Source organism: Balearica regulorum, chromosome Z (genome assembly GCF_011004875.1).
Source record: "Balearica regulorum gibbericeps isolate bBalReg1 chromosome Z, bBalReg1.pri, whole genome shotgun sequence".
Lineage (NCBI taxonomy): Eukaryota > Metazoa > Chordata > Aves > Gruiformes > Gruidae > Balearica > Balearica regulorum.
The window spans coordinates 54,559,491-54,585,051 of NC_046220.1; the positions used below are offsets into that span (position 1 = coordinate 54,559,491).

Genomic DNA, 25,561 nt, shown 5'->3' on the forward strand with positions numbered 1-25,561 from the left:
GTGCCTGTCACCCAGACCAACTAGTTCACAGCCTATGGAATGTATTCTCTATTCTCCTTTTTTGTGTGTGATGGTAACTGCTAGCTTACTAATAAGACTTGGTTACAGTTATTTGGTATGGTAAGACTTTGCTGGAACGAAGGTATGAATAGTACCAGATTATAGGTATCAATTCAGCTTCTGTGCAGTCAGGGCTAATTTAGTGCATAATGAAGTAAACTTGCAAACTTCTGTTATTGTTGGAAGCTATGTAATTAATACCTGATCACAGTACTGTAAATGTGTGCTGCTTGCTGCTCAACCTGAATCTAAAATAACAGGCAAAATCTTCAGTTTCTGTAACTTTGAGCAGTGTCACTGCAATTACTGAGTTTAGATCAGCTGAAAATAGTGAAGAAATTAGCCAGCTCATTTGAGAAAACACTTTACCTGTACATAGTGTGCATATTTTCTTATTTTCAAGAAAGGGAAAATATTTTACATAATTAGAGGCATGTCAAATGTGCAAACCTCTTGAATGAAACATAATATCAACTGACGACGGAGGTGATTTTCTAACAAAATGGAACAAAATTATTTTTAAAATAGTCCAGTCTTTAAAGATTGCCTAACAGAAATAATCTTTAAAGGAATTTAGTTGCATCAGAAATCTAGCTGCATCTCTAGTCAAGTTTTACAGCAATATGGCATTTAAAAAGAAAAAGGTTCTTCCAAAATACCTAGTTGTAAAACGGTATAAATGTAAATGTGCATTTGTGTTCACTGTGCTGTATCTTGCACGAGCTTCGTTTTATGAGCACAATTGTAGAAATCTTTAGAAAGTTCTATAGATGTTTATCTTGAAAAGCAGTACCAGTACTGGAGTCATTCACAATCACAGAAAATCTAGCAATAAAGGCAGAAGGCTGGCTCCATTTAGGAACCCCACTGATTTGTGTGGCACCAGGATTTCATCTGTTGTGGCCTACAGCAAAATTTATATCTTAGTCTACGGCACGCAGTGTTGTAAGAAGCTAATAGCTTCACTCTTAGAAAAGCAATTAAAAACAGAAAGACAAATCTGTAACAGGCTTAGTCATCTGCATGAAATATCCAGGGTTGCATTTCTTTCACTAGTCTGCATGGGAAGTTTTGTATTCAGTCACTTAAGCACTCAGCTCCGTCGTGTTCTTTTTACACATTCATCTGATCCCAGGAGAAAGCAAGCTGCTCCTAGAAGTAAATGTCTGGACAATGTAGGTAACTGTATGAATTTCTTATCTGTTCTTCATTGTTAATTCACACGAAACTATGCACAGCTGCATGACATTCATTGCCTTTTTATTTCCTTTAGGAAAGAGGTTAATTCGGTCTGTCCTGGAAGGTCACAGTGAAGCACTATGTGGAGAAGAGCATGAATATTTTCAAATAACAATGATGCAGACAATTAGCTCTTGCTCCACAGTGCAAGATCCAAAATTTATTCTATTTACAATGTTTGGCAATTAAAATTACTTGGTCATAGCCACCCCACCTTTTAACAATGTAAGGCTTTAGTCGTTGGACTAATTTCATACTCCTTTGCTGTGGTGCAGAGGAATCACCTGTAAACAAGATAAGAAAGAAATTGAGGGCACGGTGGAAACATTCACTGCAACATGATCAGAAAGCTTAAGAAATAAGTCTTGACTTCCATCAGAAAGGACTTAGATTCTCAGAGCTGGGAGAACAGGGGAGGCTCAAGATGGGAATTGGATAAAGAATTCAGTTCCACATAGTATGAAGAGAAAACATGCTGGTGGATTGTGAAAGAAATTCGACATTCAAGTGTTACAGGAAATTTGAACTTGGAGGTTACCAATATAAGCAGTTTTACACACATACACAAAATCTCATTTTGACAATGACAAGGCAAAAAAGGACTTTGTAATGGATTGCAGAATCAAGGGAGTTCAGTGTGTATAATGCAGTATGGATTGGTATGGGATTTTTTGTGAGAAATGATAAGGAAGGTGAAAAGTTTGGTGGGTCAATACTTTTGTCGGTTCTGAAGTTGCTGTTCTTAATTGTGGCCTGTATAGATGAGCTCTGGCTACCTTAACCATGAGGCAGACAGGGCAGCCTGAGTGCCTGTGTTGAGTCCCAGTCCCTCTGCAGGATCCAGGTAGCTACTTTGGTACCTGCTTGAGGAATCTGTGGGTAACAGTAAACTGTGCTGCCTTACCTAAATTAAAACTGACTAGAACGGGTGTGTGTGACTGTAATTACAGGAGGGACTGCAGTATGGGTAAACTCAAAGGCAAGGGATGTCTTTGGGTTTGTTTTTTTTCCTGTGCTATAAATCTGCACACGCATAGGTTAGCCTTATGTACGCAGAAGCAAAAACATTCTTTAGTTTGCATTTTGTTTGCTGTGGTAAGTCATATAGTCAGGCATTATAAGTTTGGGTTTTTTTAAATGGCTGGTAATTTGTAACTTTATTCTCAAAGCATGATAATTTCCTTGAAATAACAACAGTTCTTAGTTATGGAAAGTGAAGTGTTTCTTTTTAAAACTAACATACCTCAGATTTTGGTTTTCCTTTTATTTCTTCCTTCTGATTTTTATAATGTAAAATAATTTAAGAACAAACTGGTCCTGAATATGCTATATTCATTTATTTGTTCTTAGCATCTACATATACCTGCATATAGCTCTTTCTCTATAGGAAGGGACAGTTGTGAACATCCTATTACTCTTGTCCTAGTAGTAGGGGATGACAACAGCAGAGAAGCTAGTACACCAAATAAGATTTCAGAACTTTCAAAATAAACAGAAAACACAGGATTAGTTCATAATGTTTCTAACTTCGATATCAAGTAGAGTGTCCCGTATTGGGAAGAGCGACAACTATACTTTTAACTCTGCCCAGCAGAGGTATTCCTGCATACCAGTGAAGAGCTAATTAAATTAGTACAGCAAAAGACCTGTCATATCTACTGATGTTATGCTACAGTCTGATACAAAACATCAACATGTGCATATGAACATACCATTCTACTGACTATTGAGGACGGAGAAAGCACACAAAAAAATATAAACCTTGTATTCTTCGTCGTTAACTGCATTGCTGGTCAAACACATTAAAAAAATACATCCGGTACTCCTAATGGGCTTTCCTTTGCTGATTTCCATCTCTGTCGGTAATAATTTTATATTGATTCTGCTTCTCTTTTGCTTTGCTACCCTACATGGCATTATATTGTGTTATTACAGTGAAAAGGCACTGTTAAGAATAATGAAATCAAAAACTTGAAAGACGTTTTTTTCTAGAGCTTTTTTAAAGCTGTCCACTATGAGAAAGAGGTTTGGTATTAGAAGTGAAAGCATCAAAGTATATCTTCTAAATATTTATTGCTAATTTAATTAGAATTTTTTCCAGTTGTGTGTGCCAGCTTTCGACACAGTGATATGCAAAATTATTGAACCTCCAGAAGCTGCTTTTCTAAAGGCATTCAGTGAAGGAACAATATACATAGTAATTGATTCTTGTGATTTATGAACAATACAGTAATTCATTCAAGAGGTTTTACTATTATTCTATATGATGCATTGTGTGTTAAGGAACACAAAGAGTAAATTACAACGTTCCAGACAGCCCTTGGGAGAAAGCAACTTTTATACATACTAAATGTATACATACATTTTTCATTTTTAATAAACTTACATGACTGACTGACTATATATTCATATGTAAATATCTCATTTTTACTTAATTTTTTCCTTGTATCTTAAATAGACCTGAAATTAATTTTAGTTTGGGTTATCCCTCTGCATTGTTTGATCAGCAATTTCTACTTCTCTTGTGCTTTTCAGCACTTTTTTTCAAGAAATGGACCATATTTTCAGCTTGTTTCTTATTCCATGTGTTTGGATATTTGGCGGCAACTATTGTGTGTTACTTCTGATGACCTGCTATTTTCTTTATGTCCCTAATTTCAGTAGTCTAACCTCATATGAATTCATGTCGATAGTTTCAGTTTTGTTGTGAGAAATTTATTTCTGGTTGTTGTCTTATATCCAGAATGAAAAATCAGAGAAAAATCAAGAAGTTTTGCAGCAATGCAGATTTTACCCTATTTTTGCATGATGCCTATGAGCAGATTGTAGCTTTGATGATGCCGTGCAATGATCAATCACTAGACATTTTCTACATTTTGAATATGCCATTGAGATTCAGATATATAAAAATTTGAGTTCATAGACAGTTCATTGAGACAGGTTCTCAATTCTCTTCAGGAAACATTCAGCCATTTTAAAGTATACTTTCAAGATGTTAATGAAGCCTGATGTGTAAAATACAGTTTTCTTAAATTTCCAATTTCTGAACATGCATTTCACTTACATGCAAACATATCTATATGTATTTAGTGTTATATAAATTAATATTTTAAGTGAATATTACAATTAACATGGCTGCATAATTTAAACATTAGATTCTATTATTTAAATGGACACATAATATTAATTATACACCTTTGAATTTAAATTATGATGCAGGGCAATATATTTTTCAGAAATAATTTGTTATAATTTCATAGAAGATAACTGCTGATCTTGAATACAAGGTTTATATTTTTTTGTGTGCTTTCTCCATCCTCAGTAGTCAGTAGAATGGTATGTTCATATGCACATGTTGATGTTTTGTATCAGATAACTTCAGTACATACTTCTCAGTGTCAGAATGAGCAGTTCTTATTCAGTACACTTGTGCAATGTAAGCTGATTTCCTTAGAGAAAAGAGTGTTAATTAAACCAACATTTTGCAATACTGATATGCAGAGGACCGCAATTTTCAAAGACTAAACTTTGCCAAATTGCAACCAGTTTTCACTGACACTCTAAAGATCTGAGTTTGGGTTTTGTTTGTTTGTTTGTTTTTCTTTCCTTTGCCCTAACAGAAATATCATCCTTGTTATAAGTAGATATGGCTTAAACTGGAACATTTTTCAGCCCTCTGATCCAATGCGTGAGCACAGATCTCTACACAAATTTTGTAAATGTAGCGACAGTAACCACTATAATACTCCTCCCTATGTTTTGCAGCATATGTAAGTAGCATAATCCTGAAAGTAAGGAAATTGAGACATGGAGGTTAAGTAATTTGCCTAAAGCTAAACAGCAAGCAATTAGCAGAGATGGGATTAGAATTACAAAGTTTTGGCTCACGGCCCTCTCTTCTGTCCAGTAGCCAACTGGTACTTTAAATGCTTTTGGCTTCCAATTTTATATCTGGAGACCAAACTTCAGTGATTCTTTTTGTGAATGTTCTGACTACTTAGGTATGAACTGAGAAGGAAGCCATGACTAGGACTGCTAGTACTTTTTGTTTTTTCAGTAATTGGAAAGAACATACTTGCCTGTGAAAGAAAAAAAGGAGAGTGCAATCCTTATTGGTACTTGTATTTCAGTAGATAAGTAAAGATGGCCATGAATTCTGCTTTCCAATTATGATGGAGGTTTCAGAGTAAAAAACTCTATGACAGGGCAAATGTAAATTAGTTTTTTTAAGAAAAAAGGCTTCATTGTGTGCTGCAAAACTCTTGCAAGCCTATATTTTGTAATCTTCTGAAACACCAAGTATACCTTAAAAACAGTAGATTGGATGAAATAATCGCATGTATTGCAAGTACTTAGTGTCAAATCACTAACTTGAAAATGTATTTCAGACCTTGCTAAGATCACCTCTGCACATCAGTATTTCAGTGGTACAGTCGTGGTCCCAGATTAGGGGAGGTCTTTCACTGGAAAAATATACTCACTCCACAGATAAGGCATGATATAACGTCCAGGTGAATTAACTTTGTTGGTTATTTATTGCCTTCACTGACTCTCTCAGGACTACACACCTTGAACTGTTCTAGGCAGTTCCAGTTTGGTCTGTTTATCTGGGTCTCAGAATAGCGGTGGATTGAGGAAGAAGAGCGTAAGACACAGAGGACGCATGGGAGGAGAGTAAGAATGAAATGAGAGTCCCCGTGTCTGGGCCACTGTTGATTTTCTCAAGTGAGGATAAAGCAGAATTGTGGTATTTGATGGGAATTCCTTCTAAAGGAGATGACCAAACAAAAGTGAGATTCTTCACAATCTGTATATTAATAAAATATTTTTACCTTAATAAAAATCACGTTGCAATGCTTTTAACTTTGACACTGTAAATAACCTGTATGAATGAAACAAAATTATTTCAGGCGTCTTCAACTGAGTAGCAGAAAAGCTTTGCATTCAAATGCAAAAGAAGCTGGGAAATGTAAGAGTAGAGTGTAAGATTTCCTCTTAGAGCATGGTATCTGGCCACACATAAGACTCTTAACCTTCTTCCACCCTGAATTTGTCATTATGTCTACCTTTAAATAGCATGCTCTTGACCGAACATCAGTTCCATGTGGTGTTACGATTTGGTATCTCTTTTTTTTTAAAGAAGAAAAACTTTATGTTAAAGAGAGAAAAATGGAAGATATCATAGATGAGATGTAGATGATACAGGTGTACGATAGACACAGTACTGTGGGCCAGGATTATCGATTTAGTTGTAGTTTCAATCACTGAAAACTATTAAAATCACTTAAGTAACATGAATAACCATGCAAGATTCTTGTAAAGGAAGTGTGATGCTACAGTGACATACAAGGTATCAAATGATTGTACTCTTCAGTGATTTTAGGTAATAGATTGTAGGAGAACTTCATTGTACAAGGTGCTGGCACATACCAGAATTAAAACAAAAATGGACTTGTGATGATTAGAGGTTTACCTTCATGTGGTGGCATGTTTGGTTTGGTTATATTTCTACTATTTAATTGAATTTTTGAGCTAGTTACAACTTTGTTGTACATACCTTTATATAAGGTTTTAGTTCTCATATTCTTGAATGTGTTAGGTATAATATACTTCAAATTTCTGCTGGCATAACTTTATTGGAGAGGTGTTAGAGCAATATGGCTCCTGCAGAAGAAGTCAATAGAGCAGATGCAGTTTTAACTACGAAACTGGACTTTAGGAGTAGTAGTTTTTGCATATGGGCAGTACATTGTTCTTACAGACAACAAAATGTGACTTGTAGGAGCTTGTATTCATAGCAGGAACTATACACAGTAGGACATTTGTGTAGCACCGAAAATACACAGTATCAAAAATACTGCCAGTGTAAATACATTCCAGTGCTTTTATATCTGCATAAGCACATCCCAGAGCAGGCTACTTGTACTGTGTTAACCATACTGATGTATCTTAAGTGACTTGTAGGCAAGGAACTGGCACGATCCATTGGGGCTTTTAGTCACTGAATCTTTTTTAATACATATAAACATTTTTCTGACCTAGTTTATGAATGTCTGCTTATGCATCAGAAGTGTATCATCTTACAGGCCACACTAACGTGTCTTTTAGTACAGCTGAAGCTGGGCTGCATTGCAGAGCTCTCATAACATTGCTTGTAAGAGGAACATATATTCTCTCGACTGGACAACTAATTTAAGTTTCGTATAATCGATTGTTGTAGCCAAATGCTAAATGTTGTTTTACAACTAATAGTTTATCAAGTTCTGGGATGAAGTAGTTCTAACCTAGTAAGAAGGAAAGAAAGATTCATGAGTCTCTACTAACTAGTATTTTTTTTTTTTTTAAATTTTATAGCAAGCTTAATGATACAGTCTTTTTATTAACCAGTTTAGCTCAATAAATTAGGCTTATGTCGTGCCATCTCTTAATTCAGATTTGCAAGTAGAAAGTTATCTTAAACCTCTTAATGCCTCAAACTGTGTATGTTCATATGCACTGTAAGATTTGACTAGACTTATGCACATATTTGTCCCAACAGTCTGCCCCTCAGCAGTTTAATAATTTAACCCAACAAAGAAAAAGATATAAAACTATGTGTTTACAATCAGGACAGGACATGACTGTCCAGACTGCTTCAAAAGAGGAGAAGCTATAAACCACCTTGTCACCAAGTTGAAGGTCAGTTACTGTACTTGAGACAGGTTTGATAAATGTAAAACTCACCTTCATACACCCAAGGAACACATTTGGTATGTTCCTCATCTGTTGGGGATGAAGGCTGTGGACTAGTATTTGGCCAAGGGCTTGGTCCCTAAGCTAAGCCTCCTCACCTTATCTGGAAACAGAAGTGGAGAAGGAAGGTCTGGTAACTGCAATAGAAAGATTGAATTACTTTGAATTTTCTATCAGCCATGTCCTTATAAAGTTTGATAACATATGTATTTTGAGTTTTATAATTTTTTCTTGCTTTTACCTTCAGCTGGCTTGGGCTAGGGATGATTTTACAGTAAGTGGATAACATTAAGGCATTTCATCCATATAGGCATGTTGTACAAAAGACTAGGATCTTAGGTCACTTTCATAGAGCATACTAGCAGATTGTAGTAGAATGCTTTTCCCCTTTGATGCGCTGGCCAGTTAGGGTAGTGGTAACAAGGCAGTTTGACTCTGGTGTTGGAAACGAAATATGATACTTACAGGAAAGTAAGTCATATGGTCTGTTCTCAGGCAGAATTTTATTAATTTATCTTCTGCTTGAACAGGAGTTATGAGAATTTGCTTCTATGGGTGCCTTGTCAAGCATTAACACTGAACCATATTTAGTATGCAGAGTTTGATGGTTTCTTTTCTCTTTGAGTCAGTCTCATCATTAGATAGGTGATTTTGCTTTCACAATCAGTAATCGGCAATCAGCCCTGTGTATAAATGGCCAAGTATGCATTTTGTATTGTTTAGATAAATAAAAAATGAGTGGAAGCTTCACTCAGTTGTTACAGTGCCCCAATTTTATTCTTCCTAGTTTTGGTACCTGTATTTGAGGGTTTTAGTAAGACTGAAACAGCAATAAAGGCCATCTCTCTAGTCATAACCCAGATACTCTCAGTCACTAATTGAAACTCTTACCTGTAAGATCTTTTATTCCCTCTTTCCTCTTAGAGCAAAACTCCTCTAGAAAGAGATCAGCTTGCTTGGCATTTTAAGTTCCACTGCTTCTACTTTGCATATTGAAAAGGAGTGTCAGCTCTCAGTTACCAAATAATTCATATGCAGTCTACAGACATTAAAATTTGAAAAAGAAGCAGTAGAGAGCTTTGAAGCGGAATTTCCTTTCATTAAATTAGTGAATATGACAAGGTTATGTAATGTTCCTGGGGGATGAAGTGGTGCACGTCACTAACCTTTTAGATTCAAGAGGCTTTATGCTTTTCATTTGCTGCTGAAAGAAGGCTTAGTACTAGATGAACTAGAAAGTTCCTCTTTCTAACTCAGGTAGATTAAGCCCCACCCAGATTTTACATATACAGTGTACGATAAATACTACATATACACACAAGCTTATACCTATTTTGTTTTGTGCAACTGAACATACGTGCTGGTATATATAATGTAAAGGCATATGTGCAGTTGAGGTAAATTTACAGTGTTAGAATTCCTATAGGCATGGGAAAGAGAAAAAAAGAATTCTTGCCCTCCTGTGCATTTACTGCATAGTGGGTACTTAATGCTACGCCTACATCTTGCAGTGCTCAGGTTAATTAAATACTAGAAACAAGCAGCCTGATTCTCTTTTCTTAAACTAGCATGAACCAGAATTATTCGGTAGAAACAACTGGGGTGTGAGTAGTTCTGGCTTCGGGAGCCTTCTCCTTTGTTGTGATCATGGAGGAGGCTGACTCCGATGGCCCATCAGCCCTGGCTTCCCGTTAGCCCTCTACCAAGTCAGTTGTTAATGGCTGGTCTCAGGTGTACAGTAAGTGTCCTAATAATTTGTCAGAAACCAACTTACATTTTTATCAGGTTGCCTGCAACAGCTTTAATAGAAAAAGCACAGCAATAAATTCTTCAGCTTTGGCCTACTTAGGGTATAAATGTATTGCTCTATAATATTAAAAAAAAAGGCTTTTTACAGGTTTTTCACACAGGTTCTTCATATTTGTTAAAGCCTTTTTCTTTCTCCCAGTTACTATAACCTGTAAATGAGTATGGGAACGGCGCAGGTGGGGGGAAGGGAGATGATGTTAGTTCGCAAATAAATGTCTGCTGCTGTCTGTGTTGGTTTGTATTCCTCCCATGTCCCTAGGGCTCAGATAATGTCTGTCTCTAAAAAAAGCATACATAATCCACAATGAAATGAGCTGGTACCCAGGTTTGCACAGCCTAGAGGTTCAAATTAGGAATGTGCTATTTTAACATTAGACTTTTTCAAAAATGTAACCTACCTATTCTACCTGTAAGGCCTTACTTGTAAGTATGTAATTTGAATATTGTATTTCGGGAAAGAATAAACCCAATGGTCAGCCTAGTAAACTGACACTGTGCATTGCAGAAAATTTGAAAACATAAAGATAGGCTTGATTTTTATTATTTTCCTTGAGAGGTCAGGAAGTGATAATCTTTTTTGAGCTGCTTACTAAATTTGTAGGGTGGGATGGGCTCTGGACTGTGGTTGAAGGCTGGGGAACTGGAAATGACTGCTAAATTGGGAAAAAAATAACACACACACACCCCCTAAAAAACCAGACATTTTTTGAGATAATTGTTTCTTCTGGGTGTTTTTGGTTTTAGTAGAATACAAGTAGCAGAAAGAAGGTGGGGAAATAAACATTTTGATTATATTGTAAAGATTTTATGAGCATTGTTGTAGGGGCTGGGTTTTAAGAGGATATTGTGATGCCTGTAAAGTGAAATAGCTTAGTTTCCTTCACCCAGGATCTTGGGAAACCTGTGCTTGTACCTGCAAATAATTTTTGTGAATCAAATGGATCGAACTCTTCAGCTGGAGTTAGTTGGCATAGCTAGATTGCATTTAGTAGTTCAAAGATGAAAACCTGGTAATTTTCATTCACAGGATAATAAAACTATTCAGCTGTTCAGAGTATGATGGTATTTGAAGATTGTGCTGTTGCTATTCTTCTTGCTGAAGGTTGTAAGGATGATGCAGTTTCAAGATGTTTACGGTGAGAAACAGGAAAATTTCACCAGTTTGTGACTGACAGACAAGAGCCTTTAGGAACATAGCAGTTGGTAACTTTGGGATTTCTTTATGCAGATTTCATGAATACAAATTGTCACTTGTCCTTATAAAAATAAAGAGCTGATTAACTTTCTTACATAGCCAATTTGCAGGTCTGCTGTAAGTGCAGGATAGAATTAAGGCAAAATAATTGCTTATAACAATCATGAGTTTAACTGCTGTCACAAATTATGATTAATGAGTAAATTAGCAGTGAATGCTGTAAATGGGTGTGCTTTGAAAATTCTTTTTAATAAATAAATGAGCACAAAAAGCTTTTCTATTAAATATTATTTACATATATACAAAATAGGGTTTTTTAGTAAGTTAACTCCTAGACGAGTTGTGAAAAGAATAATAACTCATGTAATTTGTAATGTATCTATACAGTTTTAGGCTGAGATTTGCCTATTTGTTCATTTTTACCAGGACAGGAGCCTTCAACATTATTGAATATAAACCAGTTTATAGCCTGTTTACTTAGAATATATAGCAGTTCCTGATAAGTCAGTGGGACACAGTGAATATTGCAAAGTGGGATATGTGGTGAATAAAAGGTATTTCTATAATTTTTTTCCTTTTTTTTTTTTTTTTTACCTTGTGTAGTGATTTTCTGAGCATATAATTTGGTGTGGAAAGAATGACTTCAGAACTTATAACTAGGAATGAGCCCAGTCACATACCCCATTGATGTCACTAGACCAGTAATACATAGAGACAGTGATTCTTGTGAATGGCGTGTGTGCAGTATTCCAAACTGCATGGGCACCTGCCAAACCATTGTGTTTACTCTGTCATCCACCTGCATTTCTGAGTGGATTGTATGGAAGGCTCCCATGGGGACAGTTCTGACTGTAACATCTTCCAGCTTTTATTGCTACAAAATAAGTCTTTACAATGAAAAAGTTACTGTAATTTTTCAGGAGTCTCCTGAACATGGGTATTTACCTTTAAAGAAAGTGAAGTCTTATCCTCATATTCATCTCTTAATTAGAGCAGTTATGTCCATAAAAATGTCTCTACAGAAGAATAATTCTCAGCAGCTGTGGAAAGAAGGGGGTTGAACTACTAATTTCAAAAACATTTTGTCAGACATTTTATGTGTATGCAGTATTACATGTCCTCAAAGCATAACTCAGAGTATAGAACAGCAAAATTAAAACAGTTAGATAATTCCGTAAGATGATGAGAAGTGAATTAGTTAATTCCATTCACTATTTCAGAATTGTATTTAATCTTACAAAAGACAATGTGAAGTGCAAAAGAGTGGAGAGAGATGTGTTTTGCTGGTGCAAAGCTATGAAAATGCTCCAATCCAAGTATCTTGTTTTAGTGTCATGTTATAAACATATTTTATGGAGCCTCAATATGCAAGAAAGGACAGCTTCTTTCTGGATAGTGGTAGGCTATCTCTATTTCAGAAGGTCCTGTGCTCCCTGGGGGGACAGCTTGAGTGCTTGTTGAAGCAGCAGCCTAACTTCTACAGCTTTAAACTCCTTAAAACAAACAAATTAAAGCTCAGTATATTTAAGGTGAGCTAGCAATAAATTCAATTTTCCTTCATATAATAAGCTGTAATTTGCAGTAGTTCAGTAGTTGTCAGTTGAGCTTCTCAGGAGTCCCAGCAAGAAATGCATAACAAACACCAGAGGGTGGGAACCCTCAGGCATTGATGACAAAGTTTGTGGCACTCTCTGAAAGTCCAAGTTACAGAAATCTTCTGCTGTAAATTTTTTTCCTTGAATAGGTATTAATATTCAGTATCAGCACAAATACCTGAGTAGATAAACAAGCTGAAACTGGTAGATAAACAAGCTGAAACAAACAAAACTTGTGTTGTTTGCATTTAATAGCCAGTATTGCTGCAATTTTGATGATGCCCACAAGAGAGTTCAAGTCCAGGAATATGAGGTGCTGATTTTAACTGAATTTTGCTTTTTTTATTTTAGTTACACTTCTGTTATTTTAATTGCAGCTTTATGGAAATGTGACCAAGTAAAGTTTCAAAAGTGCTGAAAGGCTGTGATATCATAGTGGTAACCTATTACATCTGATTTTTTTGGCAGATTTAATTGCACTGGAAAGTTCCCATATAGATTGTTGCTGTGCTTAATGAAGTGTGCTGCAGAGAGTTTTTGTTGGTCTCTGCACTGCCGTTGTTAAGGGAGATTGAAAACAGTTGTCAGTTCTCAATCAAAATTGCCCTCATGTTAATAAACACAACTGTGTATGCAGTGTAATTGTGTTTGCTATCAGAGTGCCTAGCAGTTTAGGTCAGAATCAATGTCAAGAAACTGACAACATTAATTGTGGAGATAATTTGTGTCAAACCTTAATTAACAACCTTTATAAAGATAAAGGCAACAAATACTACTTTTCATTTTTGGTTCTGTTGGGTTATGCTTTCACATACCCTTATACTGATGTTGGTCACTTTATATGTAATGAGATGAACATGTTGATTGAATAATGAAAAGATGGATTGCATGATACCTATCTATTGCCATGGCTGGCTGGCTGCTATCACTATAGTCCAAGCATCTCTTGACCGTAAATGAGTTTATCCTCACAACACCTATTAAACATGCAGACATTATTGTCTTCCTGGTGCCGCTGCTGAGCCTGAAGTGCAGAATGTAACTGGTTTGCTAAATTAAATTTAATTTTGTGAATTTAAAGATGCACTTCTGAAAACGGCCATTGTATGCATTAAAATGTCTGAAATGTAAAGGACTACTATAAGTTTCCTGTGTCAGATAAAATTATCTGTGTTCTAATAATTTACCTTCTGTGATATCATATGATACCTCAACGATAACTATGTTATTGTCAAGATTAGGCACTGGAGAAGAGATGTGGTGATGGTTTCTTACAAAAATTACTTATTTATGCAAAAGGAAACTTTGGCCAGCCACATACCTTATTTTTTCAGCTAGATTATACTCTAAGTGAAACATAAACGTAATCACAGTTCCCTTCTATACTGGAAAGTGAAGCTTTTTTATTGGTGTAGACAATATCAGTCTTTACATACAGAATGTGATCTTTACATACAACCTTAAAGCCTTGGTTTTTTCTTGAAAAATGTGTACAAATAAGGAATTACATCATTATGTAACAACTGTGTTTATCTTTGGCCTCTACTGCTTTGAAGCAAGCGTTGTTAGTTAACAAACAACAGCTTTACTAATTGTCGGTCCAGCAAAAAATCACTTAAGACTGGAAAAATACTGTTCTTCTTCAGGTAGCTACCAAAACCACACTAGATACTCAGCCCTATTTCTGCAACTCCACTATGTAGATACAGGTCTGCAGAGGCTAGTAAGCAATTTTCATAAGGAGTCATAGTTATAATCCTTTACCAGGCTTGGCCCAGTCCTAGATGAAGAAATTGTCGGAAAACTGGTTTTACATCTAATAGCGGTGAAGTTTGGTGGAAAATTTTTAGTTTCATATGTATTGCTATTTGCATATGTAAAGCTATTTGCAAACAGCTTTGCAGTTTGTAGAATGTTGGAGATGAAGAGAGTTTTGTTTGTTTCTTTTGTGTTCAGCAGCAATGGGAAAGATAAATTGTCATATGGTGTAAATCAGTGCAAACTCTCATGTTTAGTTGAACTGCACTAATGGACAATTTGTCTCTGAATGTTTGATAAGGACGGAAGGGATTCCCCTTTATCTTTTTTTTTTTTCTGTTATTTTTATCATTAACACAATATATATTGCATACTAGTAAAAGCATGCCAACCATAGATATCATGGTGACTGGCAGTGACATAAAACCTAATAGCTTTTTGGTTGGTTGGTTAGTTGGGGGGTTTTTTTGCACAACTAGTTGTGTTGGGTTTGCACGGCAAGGTTTTGGTAGCGGGGGGGGCTACAGGGGTGGCTTCTATGAGAAGCTGCTAGAAGCTTCCCCTGTGTCTGATAGAGCCAATGCCAGCCGGCTCCAGGATGGACCCACCACTGGCCAAGGCCAAGCCAATCAGCGCCTTTGTGATAACATATTTAAGAAGGAAAAAAACAGTTAGAGCTTTTGCAGCTGGAGAGAGGAGTGAGAAGATGTAAGAAACTGTGCAGACACCAAGGTCAGTGCAGAAGGAGGGGCAGGAGGTGCTCCAGGCGCCGGAGCAGAGATTCCCCTGCAGCCCGTGGTGAAGACCATGGTGAAGCAGGCTGTCCCCCTGCAGCCCATGGAGGGAGGATGAGGGGGTGTAGAGATTCCACCTGCAGCCCATGGAGGACCCCACGCTGGAGCAGGTGGAGACACCTGAAGGAGGCTGTGGCCTGTGGGAAGCCCACGCTGGAGCAAGCTCCTGGCAGGACCTGTGGCCCCGTGGAGAGAGGAGCCCATGCCAGAGCAGGTTTGCTGGCAGGACTTGTGACCCCATGGGGGACCCACGCTGGAGCAGTTTGCTCCTGAAGGTCTGCACCCCATGGGAGAGACCCACACTGGAGCAGTTCGTGAAGGACTGTAGCCTGTGGGGAGACTCATGTTGGAGAAGTTCGTGAAGGACTGTCTCCCGTGAGAGGGACCCCACGCTGGAGCAGGGGAACGATGAGAAGAGTCCTCCCCCTGAGGATGAAGAAGCGGCAGAAACACCGTGTGATGAACTGACCGTAACCCCCATTCCCCATCCCCCTGTGCCGCTGAGGGGGGGCGGAGGTTGAAGCCGGGAGTGAAGTTGAGCCCGGGAAGATGGGAGGGGTGGGGGTGGGTGTTTTAAGATTTGATTTTATTTCTCATTCCTCTACTCTGTTTTGCCTAGTAATAAATTAGATGAATTCCCTCTCTAAGTTCGGTCAGTTTTGCTCGTGATGATAATTGGTGAGTGATCTCTCCCTGTCCTTATCTCGACCCACAAGCTTTTCATTGTCCTTTTTCTCCCCTGTCTAGTGAACGAGGGGAGTGATAGAGCGGCTCTGGTGGGCACCTGGCCCTCAGCCAGGGTCACCCCACCACACTAGTTTAATACAGTTCCACACTGCCTGTGCTTATCATTTTTCATTGCTTTTGTTTTGTTTGTTGTTTAAAAATCTGCAGTTTTCTTGGTCCCAAGATAACCAAGTGAAGTGTTGCAGGAATGAATGCACAGCATGGCTCTGAGAAACTGAGTTGCTTTCCCTCCTTGACCCTTGTAATGCTTGGCAAAATTGGCAAATTTTCCAAAACAGACCTTGTCTCTAAGGAAGGAAGTTTATTGACATTGAAATTATCACTTGGGCAGTCACTGAATGTATGAATGAGCATAAATTTAGAATTAAAAGCTGCCTATGAGCTGCTATACATAGTAATTCTGTGCTGATGGACTTGCCTGTGTAGTGGTTTTCTTTCCTTGGTTTGAAGTTCAACACTGAATTCACAAAATGTCAAAAAGAATAAAAAGAGAATGGCAGTATATCTTTTTTCACTCGATGGCATGCAATCACAACTTGTGCCGCAGAGTATCAGCATATCACATTCAGTCCTGTCTCTTTACATAGGAGAGTTCTGAGTTAATACATGCATAGAAAAGGATTCAAAGATAGCAGTTTTGGTGAAACCAAGATGCTCTTCATCAGGATACATTTCTGTATTTTCTGTGGTCCAGGCAGAAAGCCTGTGACCTTGGGAAAGGCCTTTGAACAGGACAAGGGGGGGGGAGGTTGCATATCTATGGGTTTAAGTACAAAGTGTAACTTATCTTGCACCAAACCCATAAATCATCAGGCAGGGAACTGTAAGAGACATCAAAAATTACAGGTTGCAATAACCCATTATTATTATTATTATTATTATTGGTTGTTGTTGTTGTTATTTCTATATTTATATTCTATGTATTCTAAATTCTATATTATACAATTTAGTTTCTTTGCTCTAAGTGCGTTTTATTTGCCATAGTTTTGTCAGTTTTTTGACATCAGAGATGTTCTTTCCAAAGTTCCGCGTGACCGCAGTGGCACACTGTTTTGCTGTGCTCTGATTTGCTGATGCATTTGGTACATGTTCACCAGGCAAAATTAGCACAGCAGATAGTTCAAGGAGCCTTGAGCATTCTGAAAAGTTGAGCAATAACAATTTTGCCTGACTTCTCTATTAAAGAAAAAAGCATGCAGATTGTTAGGAACATTAATTTTTACTGCATTTTTTTAAAGTTGTCTTTGTTACTGATAAGTTACACATCAGGGGTAGGGCAAAAAAAGACTCATTTCATTTTCTAAACTTAGGACAATCTGCATACTCTCATATTTAATGTAGCAACATAACAATAACATACTGAGTTTGTTTTATAATAATGGCCACATCATATTTTCTTGGCATTTTAAATTATTTCAGGATTTCTTCCAGTGTTATATACATGCATACTTGAGGTCTTCTGGGTTTCTGACATTTAAATAAACATTCTGACAAGATGTATTGCCTGTGGAAAGACTAGTTCAGCAGAATAGGGTGTTAGACACCAGAAGTGAAGAGCAGCAACTTAGAAATGAAAACTAGTAGAGTGACTAAGTTCCTCTCAGAACTAAGAGAGGAAAGTGAAGAAGAGCGAAAAGGCTGAGAACAGAAAGGAGCTGACTACTGAAAGTTGGAGATGAGAGAAAAATGAATTGCAACAGCTGCTATAGAGCAACTATATATAACAACTTAAAACTGAGAAAGACTGTATAGCAAAGACCTGGATTTTTAATCATTTATTGGCCCAAAATAGTCACTTCATATCATGTAAATCAGTATCTTAAATGGTATTAGATGACTAAAATTTCTATGCTAAGAGAGAGAATGATGTAAATATTTACAGGAACTCTCTAACATTTCTGTACTGTGGTTAGACATAATCTAGATTTTTATTTTAAATCTTTAGACATCATGTCTTATGCTGGTGTAAGTTCAAAAGGTTTTTTTTCACTACAAGGCTGATAAATTAATTATGTTGTTACAGAAATAGGAGGAAAGAGAATAATTAATTAAAATTCCTTTTACTACTTTTAAAATGATTTCTCCATTTCTCTGTCCTCGCCTGTTGTTGCGATAGTTGGATCTTCTTTAACTTCTTTCTGACAGAGTAGAATAATTTGGGAGTGAACAGGAGATATATGTGAAACTCTACCCAAGCATAAATCTCTCTTCTGTTATAGTCCTTTCTGTGTGGACTCTTAATACATAGTCATTTACCTCCACTACTGCAAACTTACAAATGCTTTCTCCTAGATGTCACTGATTTTAATGGCTCAAAGGTGAGAATCCTGTTTTCGTGACATCCTGTGATAATAACATCAAGTCATGAATCATGATCTTATTCTAGCTGATTGATGAGCTCATTTCGCAACAGAGGACAAATTGGATTTTTTATTTATAAAGGTGTTAAAATATAATTTGTGATCTTGCTATTCTGATGCTATCAGATTTCCGTTTTAGTATAAATTTCACTAGTAAAATCTGTAAGTACTTTCCTGACCTTTAAGATATTTTTTTAATGATTTCTCTTGCAGGTGAATACTGTCACTGGAGAAACAAAACATTTCCCTTTTTTTGTTTGGTTTTTTTTGTTTGTTTGTTTTGTTTTGAAGTCTTGACATGGGTTATTTTTTATTTTTACTTCTTAGATTAATTTTGTTATTTTTCTGTTTGTTTCAGCACCACCAAAGTTTACAAGAACTCCCGTTGACCAGACAGGTGTTTCTGGAGGAGTCGCCTCGTTCATTTGTCAAGCCACAGGAGACCCAAGACCTAAAATTGTCTGGAATAAAAAAGGAAAGAAAGTCAGCAACCAGAGATTTGAGGTATTAGGTCCATTGTTCTGTTCCTCTGAAAAACATTAATTCCAGCCTCGCTTCTAACATTATTTCCAACCTCGCATGAGCCAGCAGTGTGTCCTCATGGCCAAGAAGGCCAATGGTATCCTGGGCTGCATTAAGAAGAGCGTGGCCAGCAGGTCGAGGGAGGTTATCCTCCCCCTCTACTTTGCTCTGATAAGGCCACACCTGGAGTGCTGTGTCCAGTTCTGGGCTCCCCAGTTCAAGAAAGACAGGGAACTCCTGGAGAGAGTCCACTGGAGGGCTACAAGGATGATTAGGGGACTGGAGCATCTCTTGTATGAGGAAAGGCTGAGAGAGCTGGGTCTGTTTAGCCTGGAGAAGAAAAACTGAGAGGGGATCTGAACAATACTTATAAATAAAGGGTGGGTGTCTAGAGGATGGGGCCAGACTCTTTTCAGTCTGACAGGACAAGGGGCAACGGGCACAAACTGGAACACAGGAACTTCCGCCTGAATATGAGGAACAACTTCTTCACTTTGAGGTTGACTGAGCTCTGGGACAGGCTGCCCAGAGAGGCTGTGGAGTCTCCTTCTCTGGAGATATTAGAAACCAGCCTGTACGCCATCCTGTTTGATAGATGATGATGCTGTAGCAGGGGGTTGGACTAGATGATCTCCAGAGGTCCCTTCCAACCCCTACCAGTCTGTGATTCTGTGATTCTAATCCCCATATGCGTGCTTTATTATCAGTGATTAAGCAAAATAGCCATGACTACTGGGGACAATTTAGTGGGAGCAGTCTTATGAAGTTTTTGTTTTGCAAACTGGTTATGCATAGCACTGTTAAAGAGAAAACTGCCGCTACCATTTTCTGTACTAGCATGATCTAACTGGGGAGCCTTGACATGTATCTGTTCAGCCTGCTGTCTTTTCCATGAAATAGATGGGGGAAAATTATTTGAGCAGTGTCTGTCTCCAGAGAGCAAGCCACCTCCTTTTGTGATGGTGTGCATCAAACAGACCTTGGCTGCTACTGCTTCTGCTTCCACAATTGTGCACCACTGTTGCAGAGGGAGATGAAAGAGACATCATAGTTCCTGCTGCTGAAGAGGAAATATAAAACTTGTTTGCTTTTGATTCTTTCCTTAACAATAACCTTGGAAAAGGCTTTATGGAAAGCTGTTTCCTCTCTCCCCACAACCTTCAATTAAAGGAAACAGTGAAGATAATCTGTTCAAAGGATACTGGTTACTGGGGGGAAGACAACAAATATTACTCCCTCTTTTGATGGCAGGAACAATTAATATCAAATATTGATTGACCTTTAACATGAAGAAACAACTCAGAAAACAGGAGAAGGCATGTGGAATGGTTACAAAAACTGGCACTAAGAGTGCAGAGTTTTCACTGTGTCTCTTCACTATTTTCAGTGTTAATTAAGAGACTTTTGCATTAAGAAAACAACTGTTTGGAAGATGACTAATTTGTACATAAAACAGTTGTGACATGCATTTTACGAGCAAATGATCTAAGCTATGCATATTAAAAGTTGACTGAATATTGATGTCCTCTGTGATAATTTTTAGTAGTATTTGGAAGATTGCTTGCTCTGGCTTTTAGGTTACACTTACACCAGCAGAAAAGAATTGCATTTTTTGTATAAACAAGTATTTTTTATTATTCCTTTTTTGTTCCAGAAATATTTAAAGGTGCTGGAGGTTTTTCATTAACGAATGCAATTCTTTGCTTGCATATTTACTACAATGTAAGAAATAAAAGCATAAATTTAAATATGTCCATCTAGTGCCAAGAACTGTTTGCACTTTGCAGAGCATATGCAGAGTTGTAATTGGCTAGAGGGATTAACATAGAAATTTTATCATAAACTCTACACAATTTATCCCCTGCTGGTCACAAAATTTTCACTCAAGGTGAGTTCTAAACAGTGATAGATTGGGCATGTGCAGGTTTACTGTGTTGATTCAGTTTTATTTTGCAGTCTGTCATGATTTATTTGCTTCATATATTGTTTTCTATGTACCTATGTACCTGTTTTTAGGGAGAATAAGCAAAAATAAACCAGTTTTACTTCCACAAAAATATTTGAATGGAACTATAAAAATTTAATTTAAAACATTTTAAAAATACCTTTAGTGGGCTGTTGAACAAGCTGTGTAGCCAAGTAAGATGGAATGTAATTCAAAGAAATAGAAAACTCTTACCAATATTTTATAATTTTTATTATAACCACTGTGTGGACTAGTTATAAAGTGTGCAGGGTACATCACTATTTTAAGCAGCTTTCCTTCCTGTCCAAAGTAAGGGTATTAATTCATACCATAGAATCTCTAAATAAGAAGAGAACAACAGTAAAAATGAAATTCAGAAAAGACACATGGTACATTTGGGAAACAAGAAACATCTGAGATTTTCAACTGCACCAATAAAAGAATAATTAGTTGGGCTTCTTTTCCTCTTATTTCACATTAATATTTTGTATATTTCTCTGAGTTGGATTACTTAGTTATGCAAGACATGAAAATGTTTTACCTGGCCCTGTGTCTTCATAGAAGCTTAGTAAATACAGCTGGAAAGGACTTCAGTGGTCCATCGAATCCACATGCTTTCCCAGGGATCCTGGGGGTTGTTACTCCGCACACCCACTCCACACACACCCCCCGCTGCCCCCAAGAAACTTGGAGAGCCTTGTACAGTGTTTCATGAACCTTGCTGTGATTTTTTTTTTTTTTTCTGATGTGTAATCTGAACTTTTTTGCTGGAACTTGTACATAGCAATTCTCTTATCTAGCAAAGGGGGGGAACAAATAGTTTATTCCCTCTCTCTTGACAGTGGCTTTTTTATGTATTTGAAGGTTGTTATCATTGAATGTGGAATGTTCTTGCTCACAGGCTAATTCTTACCACTGGGTATTGCCCAAATAGTGGTGACAGCTATAGACTCTTTCTGAAATTAAAGGCTACAATAAGACCTTGTGAGACTTCACTATTAATATTTCATCTTTTCTTTATATTGCAAGTATATACTATGAATGAATGTGATACGAGAGGATTCTCTTTTCTCCTCTTGCTTCAATTCAAATAATATGAATTAGAAAAATCTACTTTAAGTTACAAAGAAATCTTTCTCAGAGGAACTTAAAAGGAAACAGAGAAGGGGGAAAAAAAGGTTTAAAAAATTGTACCATTCTACCCTGTGGCATGAAGCTAGATTTATTCAAGAATTTGTGCTTTTAAAAAAAAAAAAAAATCATTCAGTAGATGGGAAAGTAAGAGGAATTAACTATCTGTGGTATGCAGGAAAGGGGAGAACTCATTGCAGGAAAAGTAAATCCAATTTATGACACATATTTTGGAGACACCAGACTTGCAATTTAATCACTGCAATATTTGCCCAACTCAATCTTCTACAATTGTTTTTCTTGGCCATCCTGCTAGGATTCTTCTGCATTCAGATTTAAACAGTAACAATTATCAGGAAGGCTTTTCCAATGCCTGGAGTGCTGCAGTACTCACCAATATCTGATGTGATTCTGACCGCAGAACAAGAAAGAAATAAGATGCATTCAATTAATTCTTTCTTATGTGAAAATTAATATTTCTTGTGTAAAAATTGCAATTTAAAAACTAAACCTTAAAATTTACCCTTATTTTTTAGTCTCTTAACTTGTCATATGATTTCTAATACATTGTATTAGATACAGTTATACATTGTATAAATTTACTTACATTCTATAGGTTAAAAGCATAGCTAAACTGAGTTGTCCTGTCTTGTTCAGAAATTGCTGAATTTTCACTTTGGAGCTAAATGAATGAGTGAACTGCACTCTGTGAGTAGAGTGGGAATATAGCCTGCAGCAATAAAAATTAGTGTAACTGACATTTGAAGGTACTTAAGCTAAGAGAATGGAGAGAAATTGGTGGTGAACTTCAATATAAAAGAGAATTAAGGTACCGAATCCTTTCGTATCGCCCTTGTTACGTGTTTTTTTTATTTGTTTGTTTGGGGTTTTTTTTTGGGGTAGCTGTTTTTGTTTTTCATTCTGTCCTTTCCTGGAACTATCTTTAACATCTTTGTGGGTGACATGGACAATGGGATTGAGTACACCCTCAGCAAGTTTGCCAACGACATCAAGCTGTGTGGTGTGGTCGACACGCTGGAGGGAAGGGATGCCATGCAGAGGGACCTTGACAGGCTGGAGAGGTGGGCCTGTGTGAACCTCTTTGAGTTCAAGAAGGCCAAGTGCAAGGTCCTGCACATGGGTACGGGGCAATCCCAAGCACAGCTACAGGCTGGGTGGAGAATGGATTGAGAGCAGCCCCGAGGAGAAGGACTTGGGGGTGTTGGTGGATGAAAAGCTCAACATGAGCTGGCAGTGTGCGCTTGCAGCCCAGAAAGCCAGCGGTGTCCTGGACTGCATCAAAACCAGTGTGACCAGCAGGTCGAGGGAGGTGATCCTGCCCCTCTACTCTGCTCTTGGGAGACCCCACCTGGAGTACTGCGTCCAGCTGTGGGTCCCCCAACATAAGAAGGACATGAGCCTGTTGGAGTGAGTCCGGAGGAGGGCCACAAAGATGATGAGAGGGCTGGAGCACCGCACCTATGAAGACAGGCTGAGAGAGTTGGGGTTGTTCAGCCTGCAGAAGAGGAGGCTCCAGGGAGACCTTATAGCAGCCTTCCAGTACCTGAAAGGGGCCTACAGGAAAGCTGGAGGGGGCCTTTTTATCAGGGAGTGTAGTGACAGGACAAGGGGTAAAGGCTTTAAGCTGAAGGAGGGCAGATTTAGATTAGATATTAGGAAGAAATTCTTTCCAATGAGGGTGGTGAGGCACTGGAACAGGTTTCCCAGAGAAGCTGTGGCTGCCCCCTCCCTGGAAGTGTTTAAGACCAGGCTGGATGGGGCTTTGGGCAACCTGGTCTAGTGGAGGGTGTCCCTGCCTGCAGCAGGGGGGTTGGAACTCGATGATCTTTAAGGTCCATTCCAACCAAAACCTTTCTATGATTCTATGATGATCTTAGAGTGGCCCTTGAATACTCACTGAACAGGAATGTATGTTACATGGCATTGCTACTTAAACTTTTTCCCCTCTGTGTGGAATTTTTTCTGATACTTGTATTTGAAAAAGCAAACCTGGCTTTGATGACATGAATACCAACAGGTCACTCACTGTTCATGAACAGATTAACCAAGGGACAGGCATTTGTAACAACATCTGTGACAGCTTTTGTTTCCTTCTATAGGTAATAGAGTTTGATGATGGATCTGGATCAGTTCTCAGAATACAACCACTGCGAACACCACGAGATGAAGCTATTTATGAATGTGTCGCTTCCAATAGTGTTGGCGAAATAAGTGTGTCCACAAGACTCACTGTTTTACGTGGTAAGGTCTTTCTATAATATAAGTAATTGACTGCATAGAGCTGAAAGTGCTATGTTGTTTAAAAAGAGAGGTTTCTATCCAGGAAAGTTAAGCACAGTTCTATTCAAATGGGCATTATTGTAGTCCTGATAACAGCATTATTGATGCTGTTAAATGCAAACTTTTTCACATAATACTTGAATATCGTGTTTCTGATTTTTTTGATCATAAAATGGTAATGTGAGTATGCAGGTTATGACAGATTAAAGTGAAGAAAAGAAATAAGAAATTCGTGAAACAGGACATGCCATGCACAGCCAGTTATTATATCAATTATTGATCAAAACCCAATGCTTTATGAATACATTTGATTTACATCTTAGTGCTGCTATGAATAGCTTAGATTTGTGTGATCAGCATTTACACAGAAATTTGCCCAATTAACAGTGACCTTGAAAAGTTGCATAAATGGCTTTTAGATGAGGTTAAGCTGCTACAAGATTTCCCCCTTCAAGATATAACACATTAAAAAAAAAAGGGGCTTCTTCCATTTAAAATATACATGTTACCTGAATTGTATCCTTATTTTGGCAAGAAGTTTTTTGAAGGCAGTAAAGGAAAAAGTCAATTTTTTCAATTTTTTTATCCTTCAGGGGTGAGTGTATGAATGTACTGCCAAGTCTACTGTCTAGATAATACTCAGAGGACTAAATTCTAATAGTCAAATGACCTGAATGTTTCATTCTGTCACCTGCAGATGAATGGAAACTGAATTTGGATACACTTCATGAAATATCACATTCTTCAGTTTGCAGGGTTGATTTTACTGAAGATTAGTGTCTTGTATTGTGATATTACATGGCATTACTTGATCTGTAGAGTTAACTTCTAAGGACCTGTTTATAAGGATAGAAGATGATTAGCCAATTTTACAGAATTTAGAAGAAAATTTGTAAAATGTGTGATTTAATAAGTTGGGTTTCTTTGATCCTTTTATCCCAACAAATGTAGGGTGACAAGAAAGTTTGTTTTCTCTTATTTTTCTCTGAAGTTTGGTTTTTTATTTAAAAAAAGAAAAATAAAATATTTAGTTCTATACTGTTATTAGCTATTTTAATCAGTGCCAACAGTCCTGGCATTACTGTTGCAGTCAACTAACAACACTATGTACATATATAACAAATAATAACACTAAGTACATACGGTTTTTTTTCTTAGAGGTAGTCTGGTGTAAGCAAACCTTTTTAATATTTAAAGTTCTTATCTGTAATGCCATGATTGTTCTTTCTGTTATCTTTTAAAAATTCTTCCCAGTCTAGCCAGTGAAAATGGGAAGATTGATAGTTAGGTTCATGTTTTTAACTGCACCATGGACCTGTTCTTAACTCCCTAAGATAAGTTTTTCCCTTTAT

The 25,561-nt window shown here is 37.4% G+C and overlaps 1 protein-coding gene across 23 annotated transcripts in view; it reads left to right on the forward strand.

Annotated features, from left to right (window-relative positions):
• Nucleotides 1–25,561, forward strand: part of PTPRD (protein tyrosine phosphatase receptor type D) — a 382,032-nt gene that overhangs the window by 136,590 nt on the left and 219,881 nt on the right. For all 23 annotated transcript variants that reach the window (XM_075741216.1, XM_075741218.1, XM_075741220.1 and 20 more), the window contains exons 3-4: nt 18,648–18,793; nt 24,029–24,170. In XM_075741216.1, coding sequence (XP_075597331.1) covers nt 18,648–18,793; nt 24,029–24,170 — 288 coding nt within the window. The remainder of the gene's footprint in view (nt 1–18,647; nt 18,794–24,028; nt 24,171–25,561) is intronic.